We start from the raw sequence: 27,860 nt of genomic DNA, 5'->3' as shown, positions 1-27,860 counted from the left end.
AGAGACTCGCATAGGCCTGCCAGTCATTGAGACGAACAAGGCGCTAAAGGCAGGCTAGAATCTGACAGGATGGGCGGGGCAAACTAATGAGATAGCTCAGGCGGGTGTGCTGTGTTCTGGGGGCGGTGGTGGCGCTTCGTTCTTCTTGTGGCCGGAGCAGCAGGGTCTAGAGGCAGCCATGGGGGCGCAGCTGAGCACCGTAAGTACCCAGAGGAGGGAGGGGTACCTCCCCCCCCACTAGGTTTTCTCGCAGATTTAGTCGAAGCTGATGCTTCCCCTCCCGCTCTTGGGTAGCGCCCCCGCCCCCGGTCCCTCCCGTGCGCAGCAGGGCCCTTGCGCCTCAGGGAAGCGTTACGGCCTCGCCCTGGAGCAGTCCTTGCAAACGGCAGCGCTACGCTAGCCAGGTCTGTGCCTTGGCTGACTCAGCCAGCGTTTGCCGGGGGAGCAAAGCGAGGGATGGTAACTTCCTCCCCCCCCCCCGCCCCGACCCCCGCCTTGTGTATGGTAAAACACTGGCAGGCCTTTGTGCCGAGCTTTCTAACGCACGCGCCTGTGTGTGTCAATTGGCCATTGGGAGAAGAGGACCTCCTCTCTCCAGGCTGGAGTGAAGGGGAAGAAGCTAGCTGAGCGGGGAAAAGGATGGCATGCAGAGGCCTCATCAGCTGCTCCAAGGCTTGCAGGGAGGAGTTTGTGACTCATCGCTATGGGTGTGCACGGAACCGGTCCTGCACTGGGGTCGGGGGTTCCAATTTAAAAAGGGGGGCTTTACTCACCCCTTCCAGTAAAGTAACGTATTTCATGTAGTAATTGGGCGGCAGGGTGCCGCCCGCTTCAATCTCTGACTCCGGCCGCTGCGCGGGCTCCTTGGTAAACATAATCGGGCGGCAGGATCGCTCCAAGTCCCTGCCGCCCGCCCTCTTCAAGTTAAGCAGCAAGCACCCCTCGGCTGGCGGCCGCCCCCTGTGGCTATCAGGGGGTTCCCCCCTCCCCTCCACCCCCGTCTTGTCAAACAGTCCCTCCATTACAGGAGCCATTTGCAGCCCAGCCGGCAAAGGAGAAGGGGGACGGCAGGGAGTTCTCCTGCCGTCCTCCTGTAATGGAGGGACTGTTTGACAAGACGGGGGTGGAGGGGAGGGGGGAACCCCCTGATAGCCACAGGGGGCGGCCGCCAGCCGAGGGGTGCTTGCTGCTTAACTTGAAGAGGGCGGGCGGCAGGGACTTGGAGCGATCCTGCCGCCCGATTATGTTTACCAAGGAGCCCGCGCAGCGGCCGGAGTCAGAGATTGAAGCGGGCGGCACCCTGCCGCCCAATTACTACATGAAATACGTTACTTTACTGGAAGGGGTGAGTAAAGCCCCCCCTTTTTAAATTGGAACCCCCCACCCGAACCAAAACCACCCCGTGTCCGGACCGGTCTGGAGGCCTTTAGAATGGCCTCCAAACCGGTCCGTGCACATGACTACTCATCGTGCCCTGGCGACTCAACAGAAAAACACTCCAGACTTTCCTGGCGACCACCACTTTGGAACATAAGGCGTCTCCCTCAGTGCCGCCATCAATCTGCAATTTTTTGTGTGGTTCTGTGACGCTCTGGAAGCGGCAAAAGCCAAACAAACCCCAAAAATAAATAGGGAAGTGCTTGCTGTAACGTAGTGGGGATTTCTTCTCTCTTTTATTACTTGCACTAACCTGTATTAAAGTAAAGGTAAAGTGTGCTGTCAAGTCAGTGTCGACTCCTGGGCCCACAGAGCCCTGTGCTTTTCTTTGGTAGAGTACAGGAGGGGCTTACCATTGCCATCTCCTGCACAGTATGAGATGATGCCTTTCAGTATCTTCCTATATCGCTGTTGCTCGATATAGTTGTTTCCCATCGTCTGGGAAGCATACCAGTGGAGATTTGAACTGGCAACCTCTGGCTTGCTGATCAAGTCATTTCCCCGCTGCGCCATTAGATGGCTGGCAATCTGTAGTAGCTACCCTAATCGATTATTGGGCATTTCAAGTCTGATCCAGGGACGGAGCCACCATTGGGACAACGTTTTCAAAGAACCCGGGCCACGCCCAACCAGGGGCTGCGCCTCGTGGCCCTGACATGCTCCCCACATCTGACGTCAGATGTGGGGGTGCTAGTTTAGCTCCCGAGCGAGGGCCCCGCAGCCCCTTTGGGAGCTAAACTAAGGCTGGCACTGCTTTCGTGACTCTTCCTTGCCTTTGCAGGGAAGAGCTGCTCCTGGTTGTGCTGTGAACGCAGTGCCAGCCTAAGTAGCTACTGAAGGGGCCATGCGGCCTCTTCAGGAGTTAAATGGCTGGTGCTGCGTTCGCGGGGCGGCCAGGAGCAGCTCTTCCTGGCCCCTTCAGGAGCTGGACTCCAACTCCCGAATGGAGCCTAAAGGCTCTGTTTGGGAGCCAGGCCACGCCCCCCATGTCTGACATCAGATGTGGGGGGCGGGGTACACAGGCCACTGGCAGTCAGGCTCCACCCGTGGTCTGATCCTAATTGACTTTACTGAGGAGTAACAGCCCAGTTCTGGTCATTGAATTTCTAGGTTACTGCCAAGTAGTGAAGATAGTGTTGCAATCTAAGGCAGCAACTGTACGTAATGGAATTTACTTGCAAGTAAACCCCAAGTTGCTGCCTTGATCTGATAGAGGGCTAGCTACATTGATTTCATCTGTCTCCCTTAAAACTAAACAAAAATATAGTCTTTATAGATCAGCAATAAGCACAGTTCTTTTGCAAGCATAAAGTGTCTGACTCAGTTCCTGGAGCTTTCCCAGACAGCAAGCTTTACCATGGGTTTACTGTGGGGCTTTACTGTGAGTTCAAAGTTGCCCCAATAAACTGATGCAAAAAGTGGGTTGGGTTTTTCCCCCATCTTGGCTATAAATCGTGCTATACCAACACACCATGAAAAACCTGAATTGCGTCTGAAGTGCTCCCCAATGGATTTTACTTGGAGGTAAATTTGGCTGATATGTGAATGCACATCTCCATTCTGGAGGAGATACAAACTAAAAGCTGGGTTTGAAAATCTTCCTGGTGCTTCCTGTTAAAAAGTCGTGGTAGCAGGGCTGGGGAAAGCATTGGAGACTTTGAGGAGCTATCTGTACTGCCAATCAGCGAAGTCAGTAAGGGCAGCTCCTTAACGTTTTTTAAAAATTCCTTCTGAATAAGTATCCATGTTCCCAAGAAGCAAACCTGTGTGCAGAAATGGAACAAATTACTTCTGTGGGATGTGTTTGTGTGCTTTTCCAGAACACATCAATGGGTCTTCAGGTATAGCAACAGTTGCTGCCCTTGAGGATACTTGGATTAGAACAAGTGTGTTTTGGGTTATGCAGGGCTGCACAACTTTGGCTCTTCAGCTGTTTTTGTAGTAGCCAATAGTCAGGTACAGGATGTGGTCATTGCACTTCCAAGTGTACCACAATAAGATGTCCATTCTCTCTTGCTGCTCACACTGATGACGCTAGATAAATAATGCATTGTATGTAAAGTATGTCCTAGAGTGGTTTTCTTAAACCTGTTTTGTAGGGAAGAAGGCTTATGAGATCAAAATGTCCATGTGTGTCTCTCCACTGCTAGGTTTTGTGTTTACATTCTGACACAACACCAAACTTTTACGGTACATGAGAGCGGGGCTTGGGAGAACCTGGTGGGGATATTGTTAGTGTTAGATATCTTCCATCTTGAAAGAAGATGGTGGCTTCTCAAAGTATAAATGCCACCTCTGCAAGTCATGTGTTTGCAGTCCAATATAGACCAAACTTAAGATATTAAGTACTGTACAGTTAAATCTGATGCAGACTGAATGTAAGTATTTATTTATCAACGACACCTCTGCAGAGTGTTGTAGCACTCAGCATATTGAAAGGATGGAAAAGCAGGGTCCATTCGTTCTATTTAGAACTTCTTGTTTATAATTACTATTTGTGTAAGAAAAGGAAAATATATAGAGGCTATCATTTGTGCACACTTGATAGAAGCAAAACTTGCTAGTAGTGGAAAGAGTCCCATGACAAAAATATTTCCTAGCTTTGTATATGATCTAGGACACTTGCAAAACATAGCCTATTGCAATCTTTCACATGGCCAGCAGAACTTTGTAGTGTCTGTCTTCGCAGGCATTGGCACCTTCTTCCCAGCACCCTCTCTCAGGCCAATCATTGGGTCTCTCCCAAATTATGTTCTTTCACAGTTCTAATTTTGAATCTGCAGCATACTGTTTGCCACACCCTAAAACCAGAGCCAAGAACTCGTGCCCTGGTTAGTGTTGGAAGCTTTAAGAACAGAATGCTGTTTGCTTTTGTGTATCTACTTTTTTTTTTGTAGGGAGAAAAAAAATCCCTTCTCATATGGGAGGAGGGAAACTATTTTGATGTCATATTTTCCTTCCTAATGATGTGTGCAGCTAGAGTGTATGAAAGGCCTTCCAGCTTCTGAAAGTGCAGGAATTCAATGCAGCTGTCTTATCTGCTTCCGCACCCCCTTACCACTTTTCTTGGCAGGGAGGAACTATTAATTTAAAATAACTTAGTCTGAGGAATGAGCCTTTTAAATTTGCCGGTCTATAACAAAGCAAGGTATTGCTAGTGGTGTTCAAAATGGAATGTAAAAGCTAAGTTAATCTTCTTCACTTTTTTTTGAGGTTAAAGACATCAGAACTAGATGTTAGAAGGGAAAGATGACTGCTGCATAGTTGGCTGAAGGGCTCCTAATAACTCCAGAGAAAATGAACCCATATTTAGTTATATGCAGGGGTGAAGAAATATTGGCTCAGTTTATCAACAAAATATTCTACTTTGCTGCTCATCAGAACTTTTTTTTACTTGTCAGGCATCATTTTTCACTTGCCACAGCATAGTAGACCAGTGGATTTCTGCAGCCCTGGTTATATCCTACTCCTTATTGGTAAATACTATGTGCCTGTTCCCCGCTTCCCTGTGTGATGAGAATATGCAGTACTACTCAGATTCTGTACTACTCAGGTTCTGGATTCCCTTGGAGGAGAGATCACTAGTGTGATTATGGTGTGTTTGATATTTGGTTTGGGTGAGAATTAGATGGAGTTGCACTCCTACAAGTCATCAGCTGGTTACATCAGTTCCTAGAAAGCAGACCTGCACCCCATGGTCTTTCAGCTCCCTTTCCAGGTTCTCATTTCAGATGTTCTAAAGCTTGATCTGTCTTACACCTGCCTGAAAATTGCTTTTTCTTTTCACTGACCACATACCTAGCACTGGGAAAGAGGATAAATTGTCTTGTAACAGGAATGGGCAAACTTGACCCTTTGGCTGTTGTTGAACTACCGTCATCCCCAGCTACAGTTTATTGTGGCTGGGGGTGAGGAGAGTTGTAGTTCAACAACAGCTGGAAGACCAAGTTTGCCCACCCCTGCTTTAGCATCTTCAATCAGCCTCTCTCATCAAATGGAAGTGAGTATTAGCTATCTTTTAATTCTCTTGATAGCTTCTGTCTCAAGACTATTAATGCCCCATTCAGGAACATTTACTGGCTTATTAGCCAGCAATATTTTAGAACACAGCTTTAAAAAAAAGTATTTCAATCATAATTCAGAAGACAAAAATATTTGTTTTGCTATCTCTTCCCGCTGAATTCTTCTTTTCTCAGGCCTTTGAGTCTTTAGACTGCACTCTGATATGTCAGATTTTTATTTTTTAGATGTGTATATATATATATCAACTTTCAGGGCTCTGAAAAAATGTGCAACCAGGCACACAACATGCAGTCCCCTGCTCTCCACAAATAGTCTGGTTCAAAACTTCAGATCATTGCGAAAGTTGTATTAAGTTATATCATGTTAAAAGTGATCGTTGGTAATTGAAAAAGTAAAGAGACTAGTGCAGGCTAATCAAGTGTACTCATTTCCAGCCTACCCTGCCAAGTCTTCACTAAGGAATATAATACTTTTCTGCAATAGTGCTATCAGATTCCCAGTTCTGAGGATTGTCTGCTACTCTAGTCTTCTAAATCTCATGGGACATGACTCTAGGGAATGAAATGTGTACACAGACAAGGAAAATGTGTGGGTGGGTTATCATGGCATGAGCTACACACATGAATTGCATATTGTGCAGTCCTGAATTTTCCTTTTAAAAAGCTCCACTTCTTTTCTTCCAAAAGTTGAAACTTAAAAGCAGTGCATGCATAGTTTTGACATGTTAACTTTAGGATTATGGGCCTTCTAAGACTGAAGAACTTGGAGAGCCAGTTCTGCAGTGCAAAATGGCAGTGCTTGGGGTTTGGTCAGCAGTTTGTAGAGTTGCCTGCTAGGTTTCTGAAACAGATGTGGCAAGGCACTCAGATGGCTGACTGCACTTTCTCACTATCTGCTCTTCAGGAGGGGGCATGCAAAGAGAACACAGAGGCTAGTATGTTGCACCGAAGGAGTAGCAGTGCCCAATTGTCTGTGTCCCTTCTACCCCAAGGACCAGAAGAGATGAATCTGTGAGAATTGCCACTTTGGCACTATGTTGTGTTTGCATTGCAGGTTGCAGTGATGATGAAATGGCCCTGACAGTTTTCTCTGTGCCAGTCTTCTCAATAGCAGGATAACCCCTCACGAACTAGGAGGCAAAAGCTTTTAAAAACAATGTCCTTCAGTTAAGGTCAGTTAGAAGAGAGCTGCTGATGACATCCTTGTTGTGACTGAGAAGCCTTGAAGAGCTCTCACTGAGAAGCCTTGTGGGGCAGAACTGATCATAAATAAGAACATGAGAACAGCCCTGCTGAATCAAGCCAAAGGCCTATCTAGTCCAGCCTCCTGTTTCACACAGTGGCCCACCACATGCCTCTGAGAAGCCCACAAGCAAGAAGTGGGGGCATGCCCTCTCTCCTGCTGTTGCTCCCCTGCAACTGTATTTAGAGGCATTGTGCCTCTGAGGTTGGAGACTAGTAGCCATTGATAGACCTGTCCTCCATGAATTTGTCTAAGCCCCTTTCAAAGCCATCCAAGCTAGTGGCCATCACTACATCCCGTGGCAGAGAATTCCATAGATTTACTATGTGCTGTGTGAACAAGTACTTCCTTTTGTTGGGCCTAAATTTCCCAGTCTCCAGTTTCATGGGGTGATCCCTGGTCTAGTGTTGTGAGAGAGGGAGAAAAATTTATCTCTGTCCACTCTCTGTACTCATGCATAATGTTACACACCTCTCTCATGTCCCCCTGTAACTGCCTTTTTTCCAAACTAAAGAGCCCCAGATGCTGTAGCCTTGCCTCATAAGGAATGTGCTCTTGGTTGCCCTCTTCTGCACCTTTTCCAGTTCTACAGTGTCCTTCTTAAGATATGGTGACCAGAACTGCACGTTGTACTCCAGATGTGGCCACACCATCAATTTGTATAAGGGCATTATAATATTAGCATTTTTATTTTCACTCCCCTTCATAATGATCCCTAGCATGGAATTAGTCATAATAATGGATTAGCCATAATGAATTAGCCACACACCTGCAGTCATGTTTTGAGATTGTTTGCGAGCATGATATGTTGTGGTGGAAGTAGCAATGGTTTATTCCAGGCTGCTGAAATGGATATAGTGTCAGATTTGGAATACGGAGGTTTGGGTGTAAATTCCTGCTCAAGCTGTACTCGTTGACTTTGGTCCAGTCAGTACGGTACTTCTCTCTGGATCTTCTGGTGCAAAGGCAGCCAAGCCCTAAAGTACCATATACATGGTTAAAATGTTGAGGTGGCTAATATTCTGCCCATATCCATTGTGGCAGAATACTGTGGCAGATTGTGGTTGGAATATGGACAAGCAGACCTCATTCTCAGTTTTCAACAAGACATTTGGAATAAGCACTTATATGTTCTGCTTTAGAAGAAGAGAACATTTCCTGCATTAGTGCATAATGAAAATTAATGCCTGAATATTTAATATTACAGCTGGAGGAGATAATGGATATTTTGATTGCTTCAGTACCATTAAGTTGTGTCCATACAAAAGAAATTGGTATTTTTGCAAATAAGGGGGAAAAATAATATGAATCTCTTTGACAGTCTTAAAGAAAAATCTGTACATTAGATTTTTTAAAAAATGGTAAATGTTTAGATATAGGGTGTAGATGTTAAACTGCCAATTTCCAAAATCTACTACTGTACAGCTAGATTCTCACCACCCCTCCCAAAAAAAACCCTACATGTGAAAGGTGGTCAAGTGTTGGAATCCCTAGTGTCAACTTAAAAGGATTCTTCTTGAGGCTGTGAGGTATGGGTTGTTGTTTTTTTAAAAGGAGCTGTCAGGAATTTGGGGTATTAAAAATCTTGTTGTTGAATAAGTTGCACTGTTGGATGCCATTCCGAGGTGACAGACCTGCTCACACATTATATTCAGTGCATGTACAATCTGGATTCACTTTTTAAATGAGCATTCACAAAACCGTGTAAATGTGTGCAGATACCTGTGCACACATACAGCATAATGCCTGAAAAGGGCTAGTGACAAGCCAAATCTATAGCTCAATGCCAGCTTAGAAGACATGGGGACCCTATGTGGAAAATGTGCTCAAGTTCCACAGTGCGCTTTCCCTTTCTCTGCATTTGGAAAATAAGTGTCCCTCATAGTAATATGGGTCACATGTTTTCTAGAGTAAGTGATAGATTTTCAGTGGGTGGGAGTGACAACACTCAGGATCATGGCATGCAAACTGAATCCTAGTATACATTGCAGATTATGCTGTGACCTAAACTTCACATTAAAGGTTAATTTGATTCTAGTATAGTATTCATAACAGGGTGGATTTGACTTAAATCAAACTGATTTAAATCACGATTTAAATCACTAGCAGGGTGGATAAAAATAAAAAAAATCCGATTTAAATTTAAAAAATCCAATTTAAATAAAAAAAATCGGATTTTTTTGATTTAAATCGGATTTTTTTTATTTAAATAGGATTTTTTTATTTTTATCCACCCTGCTAGTGATTTAAATCATGATTTAAATCGTGATTTAAATCAGTTTGATTTAAATCAAATCCACCCTGATTCATAATATGAACATTATTGTTTGTACAGCACAGCCCTGCTAAAATAGCTAAATAAAGGAGAAACCTGAGTATGTAGTACACCGCTCTGGGCTCCTTGGAGGAAGAGTGGGATATAAATCATCATCATCATTGTATTAGAGAATAATAAAATGTGTTGACTTCTGAATTGCCATTTTATTTATTTTATATATTTTATGTAAACTGCTTTGGGAGCTTTTGTTGAAAAGCACTATATAAATATTTGTCGTCTTTGTAAAATATTCATTGTATAATCTCTCCTAAGATAAATTGGGATTCTTGAGGCTGTGTATGTTCTATGCACTGAGGTAGACTGACTAGATGATATTTTTACCTTTATTGGTTTAACTAGGTTTATTGAAAATGCTGCATGATTTTGAACCCCATTTGTGATTATTTGGAAATGGGTATTGTTGAGTAAATTACAGCAAGATCGACTGTGTGCTGGTGTGTCTGTACACACTTTAACTAAAAGGGATGACTGTATATAGTGAAATTTTATTTCTGTTGCGGAAAGTAAGTTATTTCACCCCTTTCCTCTTTCTCCTTTGCATCTTTGTGCTGGTACTTAAAATGAAAAAAGAAAGGGCTATTTTGTTGTGCATGAACAATGGAAAATAACCATATGAGAATTATGTGAACTTTTTATATAATCTGATTAACTTGATTGTTCTATAAGAAGGTAAAACGAAGGATGAATTGAAAGCTAGTAGAACGGTGGTTAGCAATTGAGAGCTCCTAGTCTTCATCTGGAAGAACATTAGCTAGCATTCTTTGCCTCTGGATTGACAACTGGAGAGCTTGTGGGTGGGGTGGGGTCGAAGGGCTGTGACAGTCCACTTTGGAAATATGGATTGATGGGGGGGGGGGAGACCTGGCCTGTGCAGCCTACCAGACTCCCTCTTTGACTTGCCCTCATGTAAAACTACTTTTTGCTGTATTTGCTGACTACTAGAGAGTAAGACATTTGTTGTGTCTTAATTATTCACAGATGTCTGACCCACTTGGCATTCTTGTAGCTTAGCATGTCTTGTGCTGGCAACAAGTGCAGATTTCTCACTCTGCAGAACAACTCGGGGGAGGGGGTGAAAATAAATATTTGGTGAGGATTATATAAATAATATTTAACATGTTTGAAATCTCTTTTAAAATATAATTAGTTCAAGTAGACAATGCTTCCATTTTGCCCCGAATGACACCTTAATCAAGATGTATATGCAACTTCAGTTATCCTGTATGATGAGTAGATTTGATCTGTTTCCTTTTTTAATAGGCTTAAGAAATAACCGCTGACATCCAGATTTACTCATGACTAGTTCCACTGAAATGAGTAGAGAATTGGTCATGATTAACTTTAATTTCAATGGAACTTTTCATGGGTAACCTACTCTTGATGTTGTCAGATGTTTTTACGCCTTTGACACTAATTCTGACTCAAAATAGCAGATGTCGTCCTAGGTATGTGTGAGATAGAGAGATAGATAGATAGAAAGATAGATAGATAAGCCTATGAATGACAGAATAGTTGAGCTGGGAAAATTAGCAGTCTGAATATTGCATAGCCATAAATTCACTACCTGACCTTAGGGATGTCCACAGAACTGGTTGCGTGCACTCCTGGGAGGATGGGCGAGGGTGGTTCTTTAAGGGGCAGAGGAGGTGCTGTCTATCTGCCAGCCTTCGCCCCACTGCTTCCCCCTGCCAGCACTGTCGTGAAAAGTGGGCGTGCAAGACTGCAGCATCCCTCCCTGTGCCCTGGTCAGTGTTACAGTGGTGACACTGACCAGGGTGCAGGGAGGGACGGTGCAGTCCTGCACACCCACTTTTTATGGCAGTGCTGGCAGGGGGAGGGGGGAGTGGCAGGGCGGGGGTTGGCAGGTAGGCAGCGCCTCTCCTTCCTGCTCCTTAAAGAACGCCTCCCTCCGAACTGGCTCGAACACCAGTCCACAGAACCAGTTTGGCGCCCCTAGAATGGCGCGCATGATGGTTCTGTGCACATCCCTACCTGGTTTTTGGTTTCTCTGTCTCAAATCAGTTCCCTCCAACTGAAACGTAATGGTGATAATACTGGCCTACCTTATAAAATTGTTACTGAGATAATGTATGTGAGGCATTTAAGAAAGAGAATACTTAAAATAAATATAATACTCCCATATAGCTATCTTCCTTTACCTCTTTTTATGAATGAATATCAGGATAATCTCAGCAAAATAAATATTAATGAATACCTAGCAATTAAAGGTACGGTTGTTCCATCAAGTGGGTGTCTACTCCTGGCGACCACAGAACCATGTGGTTTTTCTTTGGTAGAATACAGGAGGGATTTACCATTGCCATCTCCTGCACCTCCTCCTATATTGCTGCTGCCTGATATAGGTTTTCCCCATAGTCTGGGAAACATACTTGCAGGGATCCGAATCAGGAACCTGTTGCTCCCTAGGCTCTGAACCAGCAACCTCTTACTTCTCCACTGCACCATTAGGTGGCACCTAAAGGTGAAGTGTGCCGTTCAATAGATTTCGACTTCTGGCGCCCACAGAGCCTTGTGGTTTTCTTTGGTAGAATGCAGGAGGGGTTTACCATTGCCTCCTCCCGTGCAGTATGAGATGATGTATATCTAGTTGCTTTTTGGACCGTTATGTTGCACATGTAACACTAGAAGCATATACAACATGTAACATTTATAAGCTAGCTAAGGTTGGTTATTTCTTTATGAATCGTGGTCGTGGATTTACAGTCTTCCTCTTTTTGTGTTACAGCTGGGAAGAATCGCAATGTCTCCAATATATATTATGTTCAACTTGATCATTAAACTTTTCTGGAAGTCTAAGCCTGCCATTACTCTGGAGAATCCAGATGTGAAATATCCATTAAGGCTGATTGACAAAGAGGTAATAGTTGTTTTATCTTGATGATACCCCTCACTTCCCTACTGACTACAGAACAAGATACACACAGAGTTCTGTTGGGCATATTAATTGCTGAATATTAAGGTAACTGTGAGATTGCAGTATGATTACAGTAACTCCACCATATTTCTCTGTCATTCTTGGAATAGTATATCATCTTACTTATGGGACTGTCCAAAACACTTGTGCCTTTGGAGCACTTATAGTCTGTTAATATCCTATAGCACAGCCAGACTGAAGGGTGTGTGTGTGCAGGGATATTTGTTTGTTTGATATTTGATTTCTATACTGTCCTTCCAAAAATGGCTCAGAGCAGTTTACACAGAGAAATAAATATTGTTATTGTTATTGTTATTGTTTATTTACGATCTTAGATTAAACATCAATATACGCAGAATATACACAGTAAAAAGAAAATAATGGATTAAATAAATAAATAAGATGGAACTCTGTCCCCAAAGGGCTCACAATCTAAAAAGAAACACACGATAGACACCAGCAACAGTCACTGGAGGTACTGTGCTGGGGGTGGATAGGGCCAGTTACTCTCCCCCTGCTAAATAAAGAGAATCACCACGTTAAAAAGTGCCTCTTTGCCAAGTTAGCAGGGGTCAGTGTAGTCATATGACTACTCCTCTGTGTTTAAGATTATTGCCTGTGGTAAAACTAATGCTGATGAGAAGAACTTTTATACTTTCCAGCGTTGCCTTTAACGCTATGCTTTTTAATAGTCAGTGCACACATTCAGCTGTCTGCTGTATAACCTATGGTGCAATCCTAAACATGCCTGTTCAGAATCAAGTCCCTCTGCAGTCATTGGCTCTTGTGTTCTACTAAGTGTATGCAGCCAAGTAATATGTGGACCAGCCCTTCGTTTTTGTGTGCAAGGAGTTTTCTTGCATGGGAGAACAATTATTAAAATGCAACTCGTTGCCTGCATATGAAAATATTAGTTATAGGAGGTTGTAATGTGGGATTGGGATTTTTCTTTTCTTTAATGAAAAAATCTTAATACAACTATAAAGAACACACCATACAATTATAACACAGAGTAAAGGAGTACATAAATTTTGCATTCCAAAAAGTAATAAACAGAATCTATTGTACACATTTGTCTGCTTTTACATTCAGTTTGGATCTTCTAAAGTAAGTTAATTTTGTTGGTAGCTCAATGTTCCAAATACATTTATACCAATCTGATAATAAAGGTGGATATGAACATTTCCAAAAAGATGAGATAGAGTCTTGCATCTAATACCAAAAGAACTATTTTTGGATCATTTGTTAAGACATATCCTGTTACCTTCTTTATAATATTCAGAACATTCAAGCAGAACTGTGTAATCAAAGGACAAGTCCAAAACAAATGGGAAATGCAGGCTTTAGAGCTTGGACATCTCCAACAACTATCTTGACCAGACTTATACATATGTGACAATCACACAGGTGTTAAGTACCAGTGGTACTGTACCTTCAAGAAACTCCTTGTAACTTGGGATGTTTCTAAATGTGTTGTATCTTCTCTTGGTCTGGGACCTACTAGTTTCTGCTAACACTTGTCAGGTGAGAACCTTCTTTAGGTCTTTTCTTATTGTCTCGTAGTGATTGCTGTTACAGTCTATCAGGACTTGCAGATCCCTTTGGTGGGTTCTGAGCTGCTATTTGGAAACAGTTGGTAAAGTAATCCTGATAAAATCTTCTTAATGAGTTAACAGAATATCAGCTGTTAGTGACCCATTGGAAACCTGAAGTGTTTTTTTCTTTAGGTTCTCTCCCCCCACCCCATTCTCTGAATAAGCTGGTTTGTTTATTAGATTCAGCACTGCCTACGTGTATCTCAGTTATAACTGTGTGGGGTGAAATAAAGCTAGGTTTGGGGAAAGCATGTATAAAGTTTGAAGTACTGTTTCCCCCCCCCAAAGGAATGGACTTTACTGCTGCACTTTTTCTGTCTTTCAGGAGATCAGTCATGACACCAGAAAATTTCGTTTTGCACTTCCGAGTCTAGACCACATTCTAGGCCTTCCTATTGGTATGTTTTACCTATTGGAGCATATTTTTCTAATGCAGCATATGTGCAGTTATCCAGATTATTTAGTGGAGTGAAATGGGAGACTGAATCATTTGCATGACCTTTGAGGCGCCAGAGAAGAGAGTATGTAGGATGCTGCCCCTGGTTACTCACAGACTGGCTGCTTTTCTTACATTGGCAGGCAGGGTGAGACACAGGCCCAAGAGTAGAGGGGTTTCCTAGCTCTCTTCCTCCTGCACTGTTGTAGTATTACAGCAGCCAGAAGGAAGGTTGCACCACACAGCAGAGGAATACGTGGCAACCTTGATGAAGCGAGATAGGTCTGGAGCTTGTCTGTGCCTGATATGACACTGCCTTGAAACCTTTATGTACACTGCCTTGAGTTTCAACATGGAAGAAAGCCAGGGATTTAATAAACAAAAACAAATGAAAGGCAATACTAATAAGCATGAGAAGATCTTGACAAAGTAATTGGGAAATTTCCCAAGGTGTTTCAAGTATCCATGGTAAACTGTTCAACCTTTGTACATTTAGCTAATTGTGAAGAAGTCTGGCTGAACCTAGTGGTGTGTTGTTTTGTGTGGGAACCTTTTTTAATTATTATCAAGCAAAAATGCAGAGAAGCGATGTCAATTAACACTTTTCAGTTCTTGCTTACCTCCCACTTAGACAAAAATGGGAATGTGGATGATGCCAGAATGTTACTGTGGCAGCCTTTTTCTCCCCACAGCATTTCTACTACTAAAAGGAGATGGATAGCAGTTGTATGAGTTAACAGTCATGGCCATGTGTCTCTTGTTATAGCTCAGTTTATTTTGCTGTTTTACTGGCTGTTCAGAAACTCTATAATTAAAGAGCAGCTGCTGCTTTGATCTTCCAGCAGCACAGAAGTCAGGGGAGCAGGTGTTGGTCAGCCCCTGTCCTATCTCCTGCAAGGAGTTGATCATGGCTAGATCAACCATAGTATTTGGAAATCAACAGTCGCATGACGAAATATACTATTTTATACTATGCTGTTTTGTCATGGAACACTGATGCAGTAGTGGTAGGTATAATATTTGCAGTGAAGATAATGGGAACAAATAGCATACAATGTAGATTATTATTGGGCAAAGTCACTGAAGTTCTTTTTCAGGTGTGGACACTGCAGATCTGTTGTCCCTTAGTCTTTTTCAGACATGAGAGTGGGAGGAAATACTGTTCTTATGTACAGCCTCCTGAGAGCATTCCCAAAATCCTGCCCTTGCACTGACGCACCGGATAGCATTACCCTCTCTGCAGTCTTCATGCTTACAGTATTTGAGAAATCAAATGCCATAAGTGTGGTGATGGTTGCTTCCATGATTGGAATGCTCTGTGATCAGAGGGCTGTCCCAGCCTTCTGATCACGGAAGCAACTGCATGAGGGTTCTTGGGGCAGGGCTTACCAGTGCAATCTTGGGACACAGTATGCGAGTACAGCACGCCCCCCCCCACTTTTTTGCATGTCTGAAGAGGGTCTTGTGAAGCTCACACACACACACACACACACACACACACACACACACACACACAAAGCACCAGAACACTCTGATCACTAAAATGTTGGGAACTGCCCATTCTGCATAACCTATACTTAAACAGAATTCCCATGGGTGGTATGATTATAAAGTAGTTAATGGCTTGGTAATAATCAATTAATGATTCTTAACTGCAATGTTGGATTTTAAGTATTGCCCTCCATGTTAAATATGTGTTGCTTGACGGTCCATAGCTCTTAAAACCTCTCCAGACACAGCCTCCTGATTTGCACCACGTGGGCCTTGCTTTAGTTGAGTGAAAACCAAAATTTGCATAGTTTCTTCCGTTGTTTTTAAGAACAACTGGCTGGGTCAGTCAGAGATCTTGATGCCTGGTTCCTGTCAGAAGATTATTATTAAGCTGAATAAAACATTTAGCAATAAACTGCCTGAAACATCATTTAAGGCATGACATAGTATCACTAAGATGTTGCTGTGTCATAAAACCTGCTATCTACCAGTGACATTGATAACTTGTGCTTTTTCATTCCAGAATTTTGTTTTTAGTTTTGTCCAGAAGAACACAGTTGCTGTTGTACTGCTTTCTTAATCTGCAGAAGTGTCTAACAAGTGTTAACCTAGATTTTTGAAATGGGTTCAACTAGATGGCTAGTGTTAGGTCAAGCAGGGTGCCAGTTCTGAGCTGATATTTCACAGTATGATCACGAGTAAAGTTCTGCATTGTGTGAAAATTTGCCTTCACCTTGAAGTGCAAGTTAGTTTAAAGATGGAACTGAGCGGTGTCCGTTCTGCAGAACTCCTGTATATTCGGAATAGTCGTTGGCCCATAGGTCACACTTTCCACTTTTATGTATAGGCCTGAGCCTATTGGAAGAGCTTTCCGTATATGAGCCAGAGAATGGTCTATAGTGCAGTTCTAGTGCTAAAACAAAGCAGGTCTGATCTTTTACATTGGCCAGATGGAAAACTCCCTAGGAATGATGTGAATTAGCTGCTCTTCAGTGGATGGTTGGAGTAGAAGCAAAATGAATTATTTGAGCTCAATTTTCTGGGTAATGAGCTGGTATCTGGGCAGGCTGAGGAGTTTAGGGGCAGTACTTTAATTGTGTTGGATTGTTTAGAATTTAAAGTTCTGTGTGTTACTTTTTGATAAATAAAAGGGATTCCACTCTCTGTGAAGGAAAGTGCATTCCTTCAGCCTCTTCAAAACCATGAAATATTCTTTTCTTTTCTTTCTTTTTAAAAAACATTTTTAATTTAACTGTAGGGCAGCACATTTATCTTTCGACAAGGATTGATGGGAATCTGGTAATCAGGCCCTACACGCCAGTCTCCAGTGATGATGACAAAGGTTATGTGGATCTCGTTGTCAAGGTAAAAGCTGTCAACTTTGGCTGCTTCAGATGTCCCTCTATAGAAGCAGTAATTTAAAATCTCACCTTACAGTGCTCCATATGTGATATACATTTGTATATGCTATAGTCCACTCACGGATGTCCCTCTTGTTTGATTAAGTTTGAAGTTATGGTGATGTTCAAGTGTGTTTGGGAGACATAGTTCTCATTTATATAGTTCTCATTTTTATATTACCCATATCAAAGTATAAAGTGATTTTTTAAAAAATGACTTCGTTTTAAAGGTATCTTTTTTAATCTCTCTCTCTCTCTCTCTCTCACACACACAGATATATTTCAAAGGAGTTCACCCAAAATTCCCTGAAGGAGGGAAGATGTCACAGTATTTGGAAAGTCTGAAGATAGGGGACACGATTGAGTTCCGTGGGCCCAGTGGACTCCTTGTTTATAAGGGGAAAGGCAAGACTGATACTTTATAAAATGTGTATAGTTCTTTATAAGAACTAGAGAGAGAGCCTAATTCTCCCATTCCTCAATGGGAATAAGACACCAATCTTCTAAAAACTGAGACGCAATGAACATTCATAAAAATGTGACACTTGGAATCACTAGCAGAATTAACCTCACATCCAGTAACTCGCACTAGAAGGATGCTGGGTAGTTTCTCCAGATTGCCTGCAACCTTGGATCTCCAGTTGCAGTGGAGTAACAGCAGTAGAGAGAGAATGCCCTCAACTCCTGCCTGCAGGCTTCCAGTGGCATCTGGTGGTGCACTGTGTGAAATAGGATGCTGGGCTAGATGGGCCTTGGGCCTGATCCAGCAGGGCTGTTCTTATGTAACCTCTTCATAGTTGTGTAGAACAGGCATAGCGAGGTGCAGCTTCCAGGGATGGGAAACTGCATCTGCTGATTCTTCCTCTTGTACATAACTATTGTAGCCCTGGTCTTCTCTGTACCTGGTTACTTACTCTTCGAACAGAGGATCTAGGTACACAGGTGGCAAGTTCAAGAAATGGTGTTCTTTTTTAACATGGAAAATGAGACCTCTATGTTTTGATTTGGGGCTGGATACCACATATAAAGCTAGCCACAAAACAGCAATACTCCTTGAAAATTAGTGTCTCCTTGAACACTGTCCCTCCATTTAAACTATACTGGTAAATCTGCTCATGAGGGAGCTCTGTATGCCTGTTGGAGTCCGGTTGATGTTCAGAATTAGAATAATGTGTATAACTTCAGGGTGCTCATTGGAATATATTCCTTATGCGCAGTTGGGATTAAGAACTTTAGATGTGTACTTCCTAAATCAAACCAGAGGACCACAGGAAACTTGGTACTAGAAAAGTATTGCTGAGCTCTACCCTGTGAGTCCAACTGTATGATTTTTCAACTTCCATTCTTGTTGCTAGGCTTGCAGTTAGCTAAATATAGCTGGCATGAAAGATCTTAAATATAAATATCGCTGGCATGAAAGATCTTAACAGTGCTTTTAACCACATCCCGATGTACTTTTACTGCCCTGCCTTGTGCCATAGAGGAAGATTAGATGGAGCTGGGCTATGAATGAGTTGTTTTTTCTACCCTCCTGGTGCCTCCTCCCCCCCCCCTTTTGTGGCAACACAGACTGGGCTTCTGGACTTCTAGATACTGAATGAGATAGGGAATTCTTTCAGTTTCAGTATTCCCCTGTGCTGAGGAGGAAGAAGAGTCTATACTATAATTGTTTTTCTTTTCACTTTCCTGCATCTAATCATTGTTGTAACGCCCCCCCCCTTCCCCACAAACACACTTATTGCCTGCCTTGTTGCTTCCGTAGGTGTATTTGCCATTCGTCCAGACAAGAAATCTGAACCAGTGCTTAAACATGTGAAATATGTTGGCATGATAGCAGGTGGAACAGGTATATAACATCGCCTACCTTCTGTTGTTTTGGTTTTGCTTGTTGTGCTGCAGAGGTGTATGCTTTTGGTTTAACCTGTGGCTCTTTTACCTCCCTAAAGGAATTACCCCTATGTTGCAACTTACTCGAGCGATTATGAAAGACAAAGATGACCCCACCATTTGTCACTTATTGTTTGCTAATCAGGTAAATGGTAGTCTCTCCGATTTGTTGGGGGGGGAGATGATTATATGGGGGAAGTGTGCATTATTATATATAGTCTATTTTCTTCCTGCTGAAGAGCTCAGAGCAACCCTAATTTGGTTCTCAGACAGTCTCTCAAGCAGATAGTTTACATTGACATAACAGATAATGTTCAGCAGTGTTATTCTCTGGACCCTGTAATGTTTTGTATTGTCTGGGCCTATTCAGATGATACTGTTTAAATGCACAATTAGTATATCTGTGTTTTTTATACTCACTTGGAAAACAGATTCAGATGAATAGACCAACATGGGTAGAGTGAATTCTTTCAAACACGTGTTTAGAATCCCACTGTGCCTTCCTTTCACAGATGCAGGCCTGTCTTCTCTTCTCTTTTCTCTCCTCTCCTTTCTATGGTCCCTGTTGTATTTCCTGCCTCACACCCAGGCCCAGGCCTTAGCTATAAGTACATAAATAGTCATGCATGCACAATGATCATCTGTTGAGATGTAATTCTTTTCCAAGGTAGAACTGAGAGCTTTGGCTCCTTTGTCTTCTCTGCAGACATGCTTACCTGCCTGCTATCTTGAAATACCCAAATTAAATGGGCTATATTTGGAGATCTCGGGGTGCACCCCAGTTGTATGTTTTAGTAAAAGGGCTTGTAGTTTGCAAGCATTTCTCCAAATATCAAACTTATCTCTCTGTGACTCTAATATTTCCCTATCTGAGGTTTTATTCCCCACATTCTCCAATAGGAGAGTTCTCCCACATTTACTGGGAAGGTAACAAATTTCCCCAGCGTCTGGTTTTTTGGTTTTTGTGGAATTGCCTACCTGTGAAAACAGCATATTTCTCTCTTTTGTGTTTTGGCCTGGGAGTAGTGAGAGAGTCCCAAGCAGTGAGGAATAAGATAAAATATTGGATAATAGTGAGCCGCAAACTGGGGGAAACATTTTTATAGGAAAGCATCCTCAGTTTCCAAGCCCACAACCTCAGATTTCAGCTGGAGAATGACAGTTTTGCAGCTGTACGTAGGGTACTAGAGGGCAAGGGCCCCGGGGTGACCCCAATGCCTTAAGAGACCTGCCTGTTGGTCTGGCCTCCTGCGTTCCAATCCTTCATTTCCAGCCTGACTGGGATCTTCCTGGGCAAAATGCTCTGTGAGGGGGGTGGGGGAGTGACTGAAGAGGCTGCAAGTGGGGTGCTGGAAGGTGGGGGAGTGAAGACAAGGGACCAGGACTCACACACACACACACACACACACACACACCTGTGCTGGTCTCTGACCGTAATAAAGGTGGAGGCTAAGACCCCCCGCCCCCATGCCTTAAGACTTTACTGACTCAGATAGTTGCAGCTTCTTCCGGCATTCCCCCACTCTGGCTCACAGACAGTTATACTGTTTGTGTGCATTTAGACAGTCTTTGATGTTTTTAGTAAGACAGTCAAACCAATTATAGTTGGTTGATTAATAAGGAAGATGCTTTTTTGAAACAGAGAAGTGCAACTTCCTATAACAGAACACAGCCAAGGAGCCTCAAACCTAGCAAGTGTCCCCTTGGGTCACAGCCTATCACGCCGCCAATACAATTTGCCTTCACTCCTCCACTAAAACTGAACCTTCCTACCACTTTAATGCTTGAGCCTTGTGTTTCAGGGCTCATGCTGATTTAGTTGGTGCTTCTACGCCTCCAAGGTTATTTTAATAGTGACATCTTCATTTGTCTTCCATTGTGACATCTGCTTTGAGATAATCTCATCCAGGAATAGCTTTCTTCTAGCAACTCCAGAAATAGGTGCCTCCTAACAGGTGCAGCTAAACTCTTTCCTCTGAAATCTCAAATATAATATTTTGTTTGGTGCCAAATAATTTTCCAAAGGCTAAAGTGCTTACAGCTATAAACAAAGGCAACCACAATTTTACTGAACTGCTTTGTTGATGTAAGGGAAATGTCTAAGCCTTCTGTGTTTGTGGTGTTTTGTTTGTTTGTGAGTCATTATCCTGTTATGCAGCAAGTATTTGTTGTTGAAATTGTAAAATGAAACATGGCAATTCAGCAGGAGGACTTATTGGTGTGGTTCACTTTCCCCTGCCTCCGCTAGAATTTCCCTGGGGCATGTTTAAATTTCTCAAAGCAAATCTCACTCTGTAGTTAAGCAGATTGAGTACAGTTAAGAATACAAGTGCCTTGTGGCAGCAGAGACCAAGTCCCATCTAGTCTGACCTTCATGTGGATTTCATTTTTGTTGGCTTGGAAGGACCCACGTGGGATGGAAAGCCAATCTGTGGTCTGGCTTTCTTGCCAAGTCCTTTCCACAAGGTTCAGCAACATTTGGTAGCAAATTCATATAGCAGTGTATTAGGCACATCTTGAGTCACCATAATAGTGATACCACTTTTTGTGTTTGCTTCTTCTGATAAAAACATTTGTATCAACCCATAAAGGTATGTGTGTGTCTGAGGGTGAAATGTATTAATTTTAACTGTATTTCCAGTCTTCATGGTGGCAGTTTATTGGAAATTAAAATTATTACAATCTAGCAAGATAATGTGTTCTAGGCTGCACTTTCCAACACGTACAGAAATGAGAAGCAATTTATCTCTATAGGGTTTTAACAAAGACATAGAACAGTGTAGGGCAAAAACATACTAACAGTTAAGGAAGGCAACAGCACATCTGACTATTCACAAACCCATTTGCCTGTCTTTCACTTACAGGGAGTGGGGATAAAGCCCACTGAAAGTGGTAGTTAGGGGATCAGACTGAACAAGCTGCAGAAAACTAGAATGCTCTGTTCCAGTTCTGTCAATAGGTGCAGCAGATCCAAAAATAAGGCAGTGGTTTTCGACAGAGGGGCACATCTTCAACAGGAGCTACAAGAGCATAGTGGCTGCTGGGATAAGCAGGAGCACAGTAACTGAATTGGAACACCCTGCCACACTGAGTGGGATTTTCCCGCAGATGGTGTCTACTCATAGAAGAATACTTGATTACATTTCCATGAGAAGAACCATGGAATGAGATCTGCACGAGTATGTTTCCACACACAAAAAGCAAACTCTTGTTTGGATTTTTATGTTTCCCAAAATTCAGGGGACTGTATTGCACACCTGCCTCAAACTGCAGACTCGCAACCCTAATCCAAAGTGACATAAGCCACTTGACAGAGCAAATCCAGTAAATGTTTACAGTGTGAGTGTTGTGAGTAGAGTTATGCAGCATGATTGGGGTGAAAAAAAAATGGCCTACAATGTTAAAATGGGCAATGCCACAACCAGACTGCCTAAATCATATATTGCAAATGAGAATCCCCTTAGTCCCAGATTTACTCATATTTTGGCAAAAATCCTCTTCCTAATTGTAAAAGAGAGATAGCATACCTGTGTGTGTAGTCCTGAGTGGGTCTGGAAGCCCCACCCCCACATTATCATTTAGGGTGCCCATCTGAAAAGGCAAATAACATAAGCATGATGGCAGATCATTCCATGAATCAGCAGTTTGGGGTGTGCCAGACTGCACACCCCAAATGCTGTAACTATGACCAGCACAGGAGGGGGAATCCTGTGATGCCTGGGTGGGTTGGACTTCCAGATCTGCTTTGAGTGGTATACGTGAGTACACTGTCCTTTCGCAAACATCTAAAGAGGGCTCTTGGCTAGTCATGAAGTCAGGTAAGATTACAGTTCTCCAAGATGTAATGTTGAGTTCTTGATTTACTTGCTTTATTCAGTTCTTTTGAAGAGTTTAAATAGCCAGTAGCAGAGAAGTGTATAGCATAACTATTACTCTTATTGTTCTTGAACAGACTGAGAAAGATATTCTGTTACGTCCAGAACTTGAGGAAGTGCAGGCTCAGCATTCCAGCCGCTTTAAATTGTGGTACACGTTGGATAGAGCACCTGAAAGTAAGAACTCGACTCCGTATCTCGTTTTAGTCCATAATGTTTTCCTTTTTGTTCTTATACCAAATGAACCAGATTCTTACTAGACTTTCTGGCTGCATATTAACAAAGCTGACTACATTCCTAATATAAAAAAAGAATTGACTATACTCTCTACAGCTGTTCCAATGACTTTGTGAACGGATAGTTGATGCATGAAAGTACTCCAGTACAATGTGTCGCAGCTAAATGTGTGACCAGACTCATTAGGAAACTTGTTTGAGGTGATGCAATCTAGCATGTTGAATCTGGGATGGTTCGTTCACATGCAGGGCATCACTTGACATCAATATCCATCTGTGAATCAGATGTTCAATGCCTCAGTACAAATATAGGATAATTTAAAGAATTGCCTTTCAACTTTTGTGGTATTGCATGTACCATTTTTTTGACTCTAAAAAAATGTGGTCTTTAATTTAATTCAGACTGGGATTACAGCCAAGGATTTGTGAATCAAGATATGATCAAGGAGCACATGCCCCCACCGCAAGATGATGTTCTTATCCTGATGTGTGGACCTCCTCCGATGATCCAGTATGCCTGCATTCCCAACCTGGATAAACTTGGATATAGCAAGGAGATGAGGTTTGCCTACTAAAATGGAGTGGAGCTGGACTAAATGGGATTGGTGTATGTGGTGAGGAGGGGGAGAATGGAAGGAAAGCTTTGAAACAGGGAACAGCAAGACTAAAGCCAGAAAAAGTGGCTCATGTGCAGAGGTATGATGCTACATTTGGAAGGCTACCAAATCATCTATATGAGTTTAGTGTGTCTTTGTTAGTGCCACATTGAACTTTTGTAGATGGATAACTGTTGTACACGGTATAAAGCTTTGCTATGCTTCAATCTGTAAAAGGGCGACCAAGACTGAGGAACACTTTCATAATGGTATAAGCACATGTAGCCAGACTCTGCATCACCAAAGTTTCTTGCATATAGCTTGTGTGCCTGATAACCAGATATCAAGCTGTTGTTTATACAAGCAGCATTTTTGTTTGTTCTTACTATCTGCCACAATACTTTAAAATGGGAGGGTTAAGAATAGCTGTATTTAAATACACAGTGTCTTCAGTAATTGATGTTGTGGCTGCCTTTATTTGAAGACTCGTGACATGCCTGATTTAGGAAGAGTGCTAATTTAATACAAATGCATATGGAAGCAAGTGTGTATATTGACATGACTAATTTGAGAAGATTAATGCAAATACATAGAGAAGTATGTATGCTGAAGATCATAGTTTGTCTCAGTACGGAATAGTATCCTTTAAAGTCCTTATTAATCATTCCTAAGCCAAAGCACAGAAAACATTCAAAGAGGGTAGGTTTTGAAAACAATTATTCCTTAATTCCTTCCACCCCATATGATTAAGTAGGAAAGAATTTCTAATGTCCAAGTCACAAACATATATACAGTATATGTGTGAAAGGGAGTCCTATTTAATGTTTAAGGGATACACATTTTAACTTGTTTTTCCAGAATGTTAAAGTCTAAAGATATTGTTGAGTAGTCTGTTGAATTATCTGGAAGGAAATGTATATTACTTAACTAATTTAAACAGAATGATTTTTACTGTCTGAAGAGATTTCCTAATTTAAAAAACTTGCCCCCCATTGTATTTGGATTCAACACCCTTTAGACAAAGAATCCTAATGGTGATCCCAAACATGTGGGTAAGAATAAAGATGGTATTTTATACAAGTCCTTTAATATTAACATGGTAAATTGCTGACTAGCAAGTCTCCACTTGTAAAGAGACTCATGGCAGGATTCCACTAAAATGAACTACTGTGGCTGTATGAAAAGATATATGACAGCTCACATGCAGGAATTGCTGAGAATGTTTTAGTTATCCCAACTTTGGCAGCAGCTTAGGTCACTATCTCAGGCATATATCTTGTGCAAGCCACATTGAAATGTGGGAGAAATGAGGGTGTTCGTCTGTAGCTCCTACTCAATTCAGTGTGGCTTTTGAAGACACACATCCTGGTAGACTGCTCCCTTAGCCATCATTTATTTGGGCAAGACGTTTGGTGTTAGAACTTCTTGTCGGTTGATTTTAAGTAGTTGTATTATTGCATCTGTACTTCACAAAAGATGGTCACAGACATACAGTGCAGCAAAATGCAAACAATGTAGCACCAGCCACACTGCTACCTGTCTCCAAATCTGCTGAGGAATAAGCCTGTTCTGTTGCTTGACTTAAGTCTCAAGTACAGTTGTGCAACATGACGTCCATTATTTTCAGTGAACATCATGTCAAGTGACTGAGATCTTGAAGGAACAGGGCTGTTCCGCAACAGCAGGGGTGAGGTTTAGAAACACACAGCAGCACAGGCAGTGCTCGGCTGCTTGTGTTTTGCTGTGCTGTATATCAGTGACTTGCGGGGAGGGGTGGGGAATAACATCTAAATCTTAGAAAAGCTATAACGGTAACAAGCAGCACAGGCAACAACATGAAGTTTTTTCTGTGCAGTGGAATGGAGTGTATCCATGAATGGGTTTCTCCTCCCATGACAGACCCAATCATATGACAGATCCCATGTCTTTGTATGGGGGAGGTGCTCACTGTACCCCACCCCCTCAGTTATGAGCTTCTGCAGATCAGCAGTATAGAACAATACCCACCACCACTCACAGCCACCCTAAAGTCCCACCACAACCTCTGCTTTATTGCTCAGTGCCCACCACCCCCTCTCCTCCCCACCACCACTTTCAGCAGCCCCACTTGCAGCCATCTCTACATTCCCCCACTTTCAGCTTGAGAAGGGAACCTCCCTAAGGAAACACTTGAATGGGTGTAAGTTAGACCCCCTTCTGTCTACTCGTAGGACTGAAGAGATAGTGGATATCTGTCTGAGGGTATTGGACCACAGTACAGACTGCGCTGGATAAAGGGAGAATGGTGCTGCTCACCAGTGTACCAGAAATGAAAGGTCCTCCACATGGCTTGGTAAATATAATTGGTGGATTGCCTTCTAGATACCATAGTAGTATCTAGCACTCTGCCATCATAGTCCTTCTGCTCAATCTCCATGCCATCAGATGCAACCAGTCTGAGTGGAGAACAGGCCCTTGAGAGAGCAAGGTAGGGCCAGAGGAGGTTCCCATAAGAAGTGGACAAGGCTCCAAGATCACACCCTCTAGGTCCAGCAGGGAGCTACCAGAATAACTTTCATTTGTGCTACTTTGAGGAACCTTTGGCATTACTTTGGAGAAAGGCATAAAGAGGCCTTAGCCATTGAGTTCTCACAGATGAACCTTGACGCAGAGTGGAGTAACCTGGATTTGCTTAGTGAAGTAAATAGGTCCAATTACACAGGGCTCAGCCTGCCAACCAAATCCAGCAATGTTGATTGACTCAGGCTCCACTCTGAATTCACAAGCAGATTGGCTAAGTTGCCAGGACTTGGACCAAGCAAAGTCCCCTTGCCATTATCAGAATGTTCCTCCATGCTGGTGAAGAGAAAGTGACCTCCTCCGCCAGGGATGTGGATCCTTGTTGGTTTACATTGGCCTTTGCTGTGGAATTGTCCACTCAGGTTAGCAAGTGGTAATATTCCTGTGCTGGTTATAATACCAGGAAAGTCAGTCTGGTTGCCCAGAGCTCCAGCCACTTAATGCTGTGTACAGTCAAGGCTATCTGCCTTGAACTATTAGTTGATTGCAGTGAACTTCCCATCCCTTCTGACTCACATAGGTGGTCACCTATGTATTGATAGTTAGTCTCCAGGAAGGAGATGGTGGGGTTTTTTGGTTTGTTTTTTTTAAAAATGCCAGTTAAAAATGGGGGGGGGGGTTGAGTTGAAAATAAGTAAAGTAAGGACCATCCTGTAGTGAATAAAAGGTAACTTCAGAAATTAAAGTCTTTTTGCAGTCATTGCTATCTTGACTAGAAATGCAAGACACCCATTTTCTGAACTCTCTAATAATAATATCCCTGTAAACAATGGAAATTAGAGACTCATTTTAAGGAAAAGTAGTTTGGAGCATTGCATTGCTTCTCATGGTGAATGTATTTTGTCTGTCTTGCTTCTGGCCAAATTTTGAAGGCCATAGAAACAATACAAACATATCTAAAACTTACTAGAGGTAAAGTGGGCTTAGGTTGTGTAGGGATCAGGAGGAAGCAGACTCCAAGCTACCCAATTTAAAGGTTCAGGTTTTTCTTGGTTTTTTCCTACCCATAGCAAGCCTCTTTCAGCATCTACCCCTTTTTGACTAAGTCCATCCACACAAAGAGGCAGGACAATAGGCTGCTTGTTTCCCTATAGGAGGGTATCACAGTTCTTTCAGGAAAGAAAATGTCTCCTAAATGAACAGGGGAACCAATTCAAGAGTATATTATATCCAGCATTCTCCAGAGCAAAGCAGAAGGCAGACCAGAAAAAAGCTGGTAATAATCCACAAGCAAAGAACACCAGTGAGAAGTATCTTGTGTAGAGGGAGCAGTCTGCTCTCTTGGCAGATACTTATCTCTACGCGTTTGTATTCGCAGAGTGAAGTAGAAAGTGTTAGTGTTGTCAAAAAAAGAAAACCAAATGAAGCTATGGAGGAGTAAATAGTCTAGCTCCAGTCTGCACTAAATTCCCTGGTTGGATTTTTGCTTAATATTTGTATCACTGTGGGATTAAAGAGCCTTAATTTTTCATAAATATATTACTGAGATGTGTAATAACTTCAGCTCATCTCACACAAACTTTATGTATTAATCTTGCCTATTCCATTATAGGACTTTTCCAACTGTTTGTGGTAGAAATAAAACTGTTGGTTTGCTTATTTGAGTTTCCTGTCTTAATGTTGGGCTGAGATGTGTTGGGAGAGTTGCTACTGAATCAGCTACTGAGTGGGTTAGGAAATGATGAAAGTGTACCTTCATGCTTACAGACCAAGTAGAACTCCTTCATCTGAGTTACCATTTTAATATTTTTGTACATTTTCAAGCACAATCCTCTTGTCTCGAAGCATATCTAGTTGCAGATATTTATAT

General features: G+C 42.4%; 1 protein-coding gene across 1 annotated transcript; it reads left to right on the top strand.

The window, feature by feature from the left end:
* Positions 1–27,649, top strand: LOC128326679 (NADH-cytochrome b5 reductase 3-like). The gene is made up of 9 exons (XM_053253949.1): positions 1–199; positions 11,787–11,918; positions 13,896–13,968; positions 16,756–16,862; positions 17,173–17,302; positions 18,660–18,743; positions 18,844–18,929; positions 22,737–22,836; positions 23,298–27,649. The coding sequence occupies exons 1-9, from the start codon at positions 179–181 to the stop codon at positions 23,468–23,470; spliced, it is 906 nt and encodes a 301-aa protein (XP_053109924.1). The 5' UTR covers positions 1–178; the 3' UTR covers positions 23,471–27,649.
* Positions 27,650–27,860: the final 211 nt, after the last annotated feature.

The sequence above is a fragment of the Hemicordylus capensis genome, chromosome 5, assembly GCF_027244095.1.
Source record: "Hemicordylus capensis ecotype Gifberg chromosome 5, rHemCap1.1.pri, whole genome shotgun sequence".
NCBI lineage: Eukaryota > Metazoa > Chordata > Lepidosauria > Squamata > Cordylidae > Hemicordylus > Hemicordylus capensis.
Note: the sequence above shows the minus strand (reverse complement) of the source record. Positions and strands in the feature narration are given on the sequence as shown.